We start from the raw sequence: 10000 nt of genomic DNA, 5'->3' as shown, positions 1-10000 counted from the left end.
CGGTGCATATCTGTCTGTATGTCTGTCCGTATGTTTTGTGTCTTTTGTTGTCTGTCCATCTCTGTTGTCACACATAAAATCACGCCCAGACCAGTCGTATCAAACACACGGAGATAATGATTTTTTTTTTTTTTTTTTGATTTTTTTTTTTTTTAATTTATGAATACAACACTACACCGATCACCGGAACCACCAGCGAAAAAGACTGACGCGAGTCTGCCGTGCTGAAAGAAGGCCGTGCGTCATACTCACACTCTCTGTCGGTATCCAAATGGACAGCCAGCCACCAGCATGACTGAACCTGTGTGGAAAGACTGCGGGAATGAGCTCCGCTAAAGCCTGGGTTGTGTTCGCCATCTTCACGACGGCTTTTAAGGGGTTTCAGTTTCAGTTTCAGTTTCGGTTTCTCAAGGAGGCGTCACTGCGTTCTGGCAAATCTATGTACGCTACACACCATCTGCTAGGCAGATGCCTGACCGGCAGCAGAACCCAACGCGCTTTGTCAGGCCTTGAGTGCATGCATTTTCGTATTTGTATTTGTATTTCTTTTTATCACAACAGATTTCTCTGTGTGAAATTCGGGCTGCTCTCCCCAGGGAGAGCGCGTCGCTACACTACAGCGCCACCCATTTTTTTTGTTGTTGTTTTTTTTTCCTGCGTGCAGTTTTATTTATTTTTTCCTATCGAAGTGGATTTTTCTACAGAATTTTGCCAGGAACAACCCTTTTGTTGCCGTGGGTTCTTTTACGTGCCCTAAGTGTATGCTGCACACGGGACCTCGGTTTATCGTCTCATCCGAATGACTAGCGTTCAGACCACCACTCAAGGTCTAGTGGAGGGGGAGAAAATATCGGCGGCTGAGCCGTGATTCGAACCAGCGCGCTCAGATTCTCTCTCGCTTCCTAGGCAGACGCGTTACCTCTAGGCCATCACTCCACTACATATGAAATTGTGTCCCTATCAGAGTGGATTTCTTCCACTGATTTTTGCCAGAGGACTACACTCTCGTTGCCATTGGTTCTTTTTCAGTGCGCCAAGTGCGTGCTGCTCACGGGACCTCGGTTTATCGTCTCATCCGAAAGACTAGACGCTCAGTTCAATTTTCCAATTAAACTTCGGAGAAAGGGCGAGAGCGGGATTCGAACCCACACCCTCAGGGACTCTGTGTTTGCAGATGAGCGTCTTAACCATTCTGCCACCTTCCTCCTTCCGCTTTTAATTAAGGGGAAGATCCATCATTAGACACCGAGTCTTACGGAGAAAAGCATCGGCTGCCCTGAGCACCTCCTACCCATGGTATCCCTAGTCCTCTCTGTGTGTGTGTGTGTGTGTGTGTGTGTGTGTGTGTGTGTGTGTGTGTGTGTGTGTGTGTGTGTGTGTGTGTGTGTCAGGGTGTATCGCCAAAGATTAGGCGTACACTGCCACCAGAGGTGTTTGTCGCCGTCAAGGACATTCTTTTCAGTGATCCAAATCTCCGAGGAACTTGCCATATTGATAATCACGCGGTGGAAATAAGACAGAGATCAGAACACACAAAAATGAGGTCCCAGCTCAGGAGGATCTGATGTCTCCGAGAGATGCAGCCGGATTCCTGGCTTCATCCCACAGGAGCTGGCAGTGTCTAGATCAAAGTGCGTGTCGCATGACAGTCATCGCATGCTATGGCATCTACGTCGTTGCTTCGCATCGTGTGCGATTTGCTGAGGTACTCATCTTCTTCAAGGACTGATCAGCGTGTTGGGCTTGTGCGAAGGTCAGGCATCTGGACACACACACACGCACGCACACACACACACACACACACACACACACACACACACACACACACACACACACACACACACATCCCCCTCTGCACACACACACACACACACACACACACACACACACACACACACACACACACATATATGTATATATATATATATATATATATATATATATATATATATGTATGTATATATATATATATATACTTGATCGTGGTATTATATTCCATTGCATTGTATTGCACTCTACTGTTTTGTATTGTACTGCATTGTTTTGAATTGCTTTGTGTCGTACCTTTTTGTCACAGCAGATTTCTCTGTGTGAAATTCTAGCTGCTCTCCCCGGGAAGAGCGCGTCGCTTCAGCACAGTGTCACACTTTTTGTTTGTTTATTTGTTTGCTTGCTGCAAGTATCTTTGTTTCACGAGAAAACTGGGGTTCTCAACATAACTGTGCCAGGTACCAACACTTTTACCATGACTCCTTTTACGTGTTACCTCGACTTATCGTCTCAACCAAAAGACTGGCATCCAGACCACCAGTCAGGTCTAGTAGACAGGGGTCAGTGGACTCGGTTCGTATAATATAGGACTCGAACCTGTTCGCGCTCGCTTTACAGTCGGCCACATCATTACAAGGCCACTGTTTCTCTCACTACTGTCGTGTACTGCCGGAGCGCAAGAAACTATGACTTGATGTACGAAGCTGGTTTTAATCGGCAGTTCCGTAGAGCTGTCGTACGACACTGACGGACAGTGAATCACCACCTGTATTTTATCAGAGTTCCGTAGAGCTGTCGTACGACACTGACGGACAGTGGATCGCCACCTGTTTTCTCTGTCTCTGTCTCTCTGTCTCTGTCTCTGTCTCTGTCTCTCTGTCTCTGTCTCTGTCTCTGTCTCTCTCTCTCTCTCTCTCTCTCTCTCTCTCTCTCTCTATATATATATATATATATATATATATATATATATATATGTGTGTGTGTGTGTGTGTGTGTGTGTATGTGTGTGTGTGTGTGTGTGTGTATCCCTCTCTCATTCCTTCTCTCTGTCTCTCTGTCTGTCTCTGTCTCTGTCTGTCTGGGACCAGTGTTACTGATCGTATCCATTAGATACCTTATCAATCAATTTTTGTTTTGTTTTTAAGCGCCATGCGAAATGTCTGCAGATGATGATATTATACATTCGATCGTATGACAATACATATTTGTCGTTCCAGCTCATGTAATTCTCTCTCTCTGTCTCTCTGTCTCTGTCTCTCTTTTACTCTCTCTCCCTCTCTCTCTCTCTCTCTCTCTCTCTCTCTCTCTCTCTCTCTCTCTCTCTCTGTGTGTGTGTGTGTGTGTGTGTGTGTGTGTGTCTGTCTGTCTGTCTGTCTGTCTCTCTGAGACCAATGTTACTGTCCGTATCCATTAAAGACATTATCTAAAAAAGCGCCATGCGAAATGTTTGCAGATGATAATAATATACATTCTATCGTATTAAAATATTATTAGTGATTCTAGTGCATGCAGTCTCTCTCTCTCTCTCTCTCTCTCTCTCTCTCTCTCTCTCTCTCTCTCTTGATTGATTGATTGATTGATTTGATTGATTGATTGATTGATTGATTGATTAATTGCTTGATTAATTGATTAATGATAGTCGGGAACGGTGGTACAACAATGACGGACAACGGATAGCTACCTTTAGAGGTCGTCTGCCCCTCACCCCCACCCCACCACTAACCCCTACCACCCACCCCAGAAGACGCCATGCAAATGAGGAACAGCTTGAAGGAGGGGGTACAAACGGGAGTCTTGTCTGCTGGCTGAGGGAATGGAATGAACGAGTCAGTCTGTGACTAACACGTGGCCAATCAGAACGAGGAATTTGTTCACATGCGGTGCTGTTGGAGATAACAGCTGTCCGTTGGGGAAGGAAAAGTGAGAGGAGGAAGGTTTCTCTTGGTGTGGTGTTGTTCAGTCAACAGTAAACTGATTCTGTTCGGGAGGAGGCTCAATGAAATCGAGTCGTCTGTGGTCTGTGTTGCAAGGTTCGTATAATTGTGTTGATTTGATTTGATTTTAATTGTTGCTGTTTGTTTGTTTGCTCGTTTTCCTTACTCCTCCTTTTAAATAACGAAGGACGGGCGCAGTAGCCGAGTGGTTAAAGTGTTGGACTTTCGATCTGAGGGTCCCGGGTTCGAATCTCGGTAACAGCGCCTGATGGATAAGGGTTGGAGATTTTCCCGATCTCCCAGGTCAACATGCGTGCAGACCTGCTTGTGCCTGAACCCCTTTCGTGTGAATACACAAGCAGAAGGTCAAATACCGCACGTTAAAGATCCTGTAATCCATGTCAGCATTCGGTGGATTATGGAAACATGAACATACCCAGCATGCACACCCCCGAAAACGGAGTATAGCTGCTTACATGGCGGGGTAAAAACGGTCACACACGTAAAAGCACATTTGTGTACATACGAGTGAACGTGTGAGCTGCAGCCCACGAACGAAAAAGTAAAAGAAAAAAAAAAACAAAAAAAAAACGAAGAATAGTTACCAGGCAGGCTTCTGACAAGTTGTTTGTTTGTTGATTCATGGATTCGTTTATTCATCATTTATTCATCTGTTTGCTTATTTACTTGATGTTGTTTTTTGGTGGGTTTTTTTTTGGGGGGGGGGGGGTTTTGGGGTGTTTTTTTTAATCTTTTATGCATTTATTCATCGATTCATAATTGTATTTTTATAATTATTCATTTGCTTCTCAGCTTATTTGTTTTCACATCAGTTTATTTATTCATTAGTTTGTTTGTTTTTTTTGTTTTGTTTTTTTTTAAGTTTATACATTCAATTTTACATTTATTTATTCAGCTGTTTACTGGGGAACATGACAATGCATGCATTGCGATGGTTCATCTTCACAGCGGAGTTTTTTTGTTGTTTTTTTTCATGGAAACAGAAAGCATGTTAGCACAATACAATCCAGCTGCCTGTCTCTCAGTTCTGTCTATTTATTTCTCCTTCTGTCTGTCTGTCTGTTTGTCTGTCTGTCTGTCTGTCGGTCTATTTCTCAATTGTCTACCTGTCTCTGTTTTATACATCTCTCTGACTTTCCCTCTGTGTGTGTGTGTGTGTGTGTGTGTGTGTGTGTGTTGTCTGTCTGTCTGTCTGTTCTCGATGCAAATGCTCTTATCATTTAAAAAAAAAATAAGAAGAAAACATAGTAACTTAAACTCCTCTTTATATACATGCAAAGCTCTGAAAGAGACGCCAGAATGTAATTGAACTTTCGATGTTAGGGAGTGAGAGAATGATATTTCTCTTACCTTCTTGTTTTCGTAATATATACATGTTAACGCAATACATCCGTGCTCGTACATTGTTTGAAAATGAATGATAGGAATATCAGTAAGGCTATGATACCTTTACTTTTCTTTACAGTTATTCAAATGGGGATGATAACCTTTTTAGAAGACATATTTTGCTTATTTGTTTCTTTGTTACTTTGTTTTCTCTCTCTCTCTCCCTTCTCTCTCTCTCTCTCTCTCTCTCTCTCTCTCTCTGTGTGTGTCTCTGTCTCTCTCTCTCTCTCTCTCTCTCTCTCTCCCTTCTCTCTCTGTCTCTGTCTCTGTCTCTCTCTCTCTCTCTCTCTCTCTCTCTCCCTTCTCTCTGTCTCTCTCTCAATCACTCACTTACTCATTCACTCTCTTTCTCTCACTCTCTTTCTTTCTTCCTGTGCTGTAAGTTCTTATAATGATGTCTTCGTTTTAAGCAATTCGTTTTCACAACTTCTGTAAATATTCACCTTTGGTCTCGCGTTCAACCGACAGTACAGTGGAGTCTCGGAATTACCAAATACGCATTGCATAACGAAACAGAATATCAGCAGGTAATTACATCAAATAACTAATCACATTTCAAATAGTGAAACCAGAAACTTACTTACAGAATCGAAAGCAGTCAAAATTCCGCCGAACAGTTTAACGTTAACTGAATATTCACGATCATAATTTTTATTTGTATTTTGTTTCTTTAGCGTTCTGACCCGGGTGCAATGTAGACACAACACAATAGACGATGACTGTGCTGCATTTATTGTGCAAATAATCAAGGTATGAGCGTTTCGTGTGTTTGTCATCCCCTTGCAAAAAAACAAACAAACAAAAGAAAACCTACATTGTTTTTTGTTGTTGTTTTTCTTCTTCAGTTTTCACCAACCCCCCTCCCTCATTTGCCCGGTTTTTTTCGCAACTCACCATCCATCCACCCCCCACATCCCCCTCTTCCTCTAAACGATAATACTCAAATGTATATACATGAATACTCCTACAAAATTAAACACAAATCCCTCCTCCTCTTTCATATGTCAGAGATAGGAGGACAAAAATTCATATCATTATTTACTTGCTTTTTTTTTGCTTTTTTTTTTTAATTATGGAAATCTGGTTCCTCAGTGGAGAGCCAGGGATGTGAGTCATGAGTCATGATTACCTTCCCCTAGAAGGACTGCCTTCCAAAGCTGACGATCCGAGCTCCAGTTACCGGAAGCGCTTTCTTTCTCGTTGTCAGTGGAAACGGGCTCTGTCACGTGAAGGCCAGGAGCTGAAGTTTTGGCTGTCAAAGTTTGTTTAAGACGCACGCCTTAGAAGACATCTGTTTATCTTCGCTGCTCATCCACCCCGCAGGCATAACAGCCGTAGAAACCATAAGTCTAATTACGGGCTTCACTTTCCAAACACACAACAACTGTATGGTGGCTGAAGAATTTGAAGGGGGGTGGGGTGAGGTGGGGGGACCCATGGCGACTGCTTCATGATTTAGACCTCGTTACTGACGGGCGCAATAGCCGAATGGTTAAAGCGTTGGACTTTCAATCTGAGGGTCCCGGGTTCGAATCTCGGTAACGGCGCCTGGTGGGTAAAGGGTGGTTTGTTTTTTTTTCCGATCTCCCAGGTCAACATGTGTGCAGACCTGCTAGTGCCTGAACCCCCTTCGTGTGTACACGCAAGCAAAAGATCAAATACGCACGTTAAAGATCCTGTAATCCATGTCAGCGTTCGGTGGGTTATGGAAACAAGTACATACCCAGCATGCACACCCCCGAAAGCGGAGTATGGATGCCCACATGGCGGGGTAAAAACGGTCATACACGTAAAAGCCCATTCGTGTATATACGAGTGAACGTGGAAGTTGCAGCCCACGAACGCAGAAGAAGAAGAAGAAGACCTCGTTACAGATGACAGGTGTTCCCCATTAACGTCCGTGCTTATTTCCTGACTTCTGTGAGTGAATGCAGCGTTGCACCAGCGCAGCTAATGAAACTGATGAGAGAGGCTCAGACTCAGGACTCGAAGAGTGTTTTATTCATGTGTTTCGGCCATTCATTCAGAAGGGTAAGGGGAGGGGAAGAGTGGTGTGGAGGAAGTGGGTAACCCAACTGAAAGAGAGAAAGAAAGGAGGGGAGAGAGAGAGAGGAGGAGGAGGAGGAGGAGAGAGAGAGAGAGAACGAACGAACGAACGAATGATTTATTGTGGTCAGGCTCGCTTTGCCCATTCACAAAGGAGGCAGGGTGGGGGAAGGGGGTTACATGTCAGAATTGTAGCAAAATATGAGAGAACTGACGCGCTGTACACTTGATCAAAATGATGCAATCCACGTCATGCGATTAATTATAATTAGTATCATACAAAGTCTGCATAGTCACAATCTTTGTTTTCAGATAGGTCAGCAAGAGAAAAGGAATCACAGAGAGAGAGAGAGAGAGGAGGCGGAGAGAGAGAGAGAGAGAGAGAGAGAGAGAGAGAGGAGGGGACAGAGAGAGACAGAGAGAGGAGGGGACAGAGAGAGAGAGAGAGAGGAGGGGACAGAGAGAGAGAGGAGGGGACAGAGAGAGAGAGAGAAGAGGGGACAGAGAGAGAGAGGAGGGACAGAGAGAGAGAGGAGGGGACAGAGAGAGAGAGAGGAGGGGACAGAGAGAGAGAGGAGGGACAGAGAGAGAGAGAGAGAGAGAGAGAGGAGGGGACAGAGAGAGAGAGGAGGGACAGAGAGAGAGAGGAGGGGACAGAGAGAGAGAGAGAGAGAGAGAGAGAGAGGAGGGGACAGAGAGAGAGAGGAGGGACAGAGAGAGAGAGGAGGGGACAGAGAGAGAGAGAGAGGAGGGGACAGAGAGAGAGAGGAGGGACAGAGAGAGAGAGAGGAGGGGACAGAGAGAGTGAGGAGGGACAGAGAGAGAGAGGAGGGGACAGAGAGAGAGAGGAGGGACAGAGAGAGAGAGAGAGGAGGGGACAGAGAGAGAGAGGAGGGACACAGAGAGAGAGAGAGGAGGGGACAGAGAGAGAGAGAGAGGAGGGGACAGAAAGAGAGAGGAGGGACAGAGAGAGAGAGAAGGGACAGAGAGAGAGAGGAGGGGACAGAGAGAGAGAGGAGGGGACAGAGAGAGAGGAGGGACAGAGAGAGAGAGGAGGGACAGAGAGAGAGGAGGGGACAGAGAGAGAGGAGGGGACAGAGAGAGAGAGAGGAGGGGAGAGAGAGAGAGGAGGGGACAGAGAGAGAGAGAGGAGGGACAGAGAGAGAGGAGGGACAGAGAGAGAGAGGAGGGACAGAGAGAGAGAGAGGAGGGGAGAGAGAGAGAGAGGAGGGGACAGAGAGAGAGAGGAGGGGACAGAGACAGAGAGAGAGGAGGGACAGAGAGAGAGAGGAGGGACAGAGAGAGAGGAGGGACAGAGAGAGAGAGGAGGGGACAGAGAGAGAGAGAGGAGGGACAGAGAGAGAGAGGAGGGGACAGAGAGAGAGAGAGAGGAGGGGACAGAGAGAGAGAGGAGGGGACAGAGAGAGAGAGAGAGGGGAGGGACAGAGAGAGAGGAGGGACACAGAGAGAGAGGAGGGGACAGAGAGAGAGAGGAGGGGACAGAGAGAGAGAGAGGAGGGGACAGAGAGAGAGGAGGGGACAGAGAGAGAGAGAGGAGGGGACAGAGAGAGAGAGAGAGAGAGAGAGAGGAGGGACAGAGAGAGAGAGGAGGGGACAGAGAGAGAGAGGAGGGAACAGAGAGAGAGAGAGAGGAGGGGACAGAGAGAGAGAGGAGGGGACAGAGAGAGAGAGAGAGGAGGGGACAGAGAGAGAGAGGAGGGGACAGAGAGAGAGAGAGAGATGAGGGGCGGGGGAAGAGTCTGATAAGGGTTCTCTGTCTCTGTCTCTCTCTCTGTCTGTCTGTCTCTCTCTCTCTCTCTCTGTCTCTCTCTCTGTCTCTCTCTCTCTGTCTCTCTCTCTCTCTCTCTGTCTCTCTCTCTCTGTCTCTCTCTCTCTGTCTCTGTGTGTGTGTGTGTCTCTCTCTGTCTCTCTGTCTCTGTCTCTGTCTCTGTCTCTCTCTCTCTCTCTCTCTCTCTCTCTCTCTCTCTGTCTCTCTCTTTCTGTCTCTCTGGCAGCGGAAAGATGAGGAAGTGTGGGCTAAGAAGAGGATGTTTCGTCTGCCAGACAATCTGCGTAAATGAAATGTTATGGCTCCGCTGGTTCGTCATGGGCTTTGCAACTTTGTCTGCTAAAATGGTCCATATGTTAAAAAAAAAAAATAAATAAAAAAAAAAAAAAAAAAATATATATATATATATATATATATATATATATATATATTTTTTTTTTTTTTTTTTTTTTTTTTTTTTTTTTTCCCCAGAAGGGATTTCGGTCACCAGATTGAAGGAAGTCTTTGGCCTTTACTCCGCTTTGCTTCCCGTGGTAAGGTTCCAGAATAGTGCCACTTTACTTGCGCAGAGGATTTAATCGTCTCATGTACGCAGAAACTGGTACCTCCCCTATTTCTTCCTTCCTTCCTTCCATCCCTCCTTCCTTTATTTCTTTCTTTCTTTCTTCCTTCCATCCTTCATTCCTTTCTTCCTTTCTTTCTTCCTTCCTCCCTTCCATCCATCCTTTCTTACTTCCTTTCTTCCTTCCATCCTTCCTTCTTTTCTTCCTTCCTTCCATCCTTTCTTCCTTCCTTCTTTTCTTCCTTCCTTCCATCCTTTATTCCTTCCTTTTTTTCTTTTCTTCCATCATTTCTTCCTTCCTACCTTTATTCCTTCCGTTTTTCCTTCCTTCCTTCCTTCCTTCCCTCTTTTTTTCTTTTCTTCCATCCTTTCTTCCTTCCTCCCTTCCATCCATCCTTTCTTACTTCCTTTCTTCCATCCTTTCTTCCTTCCTTTTCTTCCTTCCTTCATTTTTTCCTTCCTTTCTTCCTTCCTTCCACCCTTTCTTCCTTC

The 10000-nt window shown here is 45.4% G+C and overlaps 1 protein-coding gene across 4 annotated transcripts in view; it reads left to right on the top strand.

Annotated features, from left to right (window-relative positions):
- LOC143293019 (QRFP-like peptide receptor) overlaps window positions 1-10000 on the top strand; it is a 193980-nt gene that overhangs the window by 125757 nt on the left and 58223 nt on the right. Inside the window, exon 1 of one of the 4 annotated variants that reach the window (XM_076603816.1) lies at window positions 1576-1753. The exons of 2 other annotated variants lie outside the window; for them this stretch is intronic. Coding sequence is in view for 1 of the 2 variants with exons in the window: in XM_076603813.1 (XP_076459928.1) it covers window positions 3767-3800 (34 nt within the window). In the remaining variant the exon portion in view is untranslated. Of the gene's footprint in view, window positions 1-1575; window positions 1754-3695; window positions 3801-10000 lie in introns of those variants that run through there. One more of the 4 variants, XM_076603813.1, reaches the window with a different exon arrangement.

This window comes from Babylonia areolata, chromosome 18 (genome assembly GCF_041734735.1).
Source record: "Babylonia areolata isolate BAREFJ2019XMU chromosome 18, ASM4173473v1, whole genome shotgun sequence".
In the NCBI taxonomy this organism is placed as follows: domain Eukaryota; kingdom Metazoa; phylum Mollusca; class Gastropoda; order Neogastropoda; family Buccinidae; genus Babylonia; species Babylonia areolata.
The sequence above is the reverse complement of the archived record's forward strand: the minus strand, read 5'-3'. Positions and strand labels throughout refer to the sequence as shown.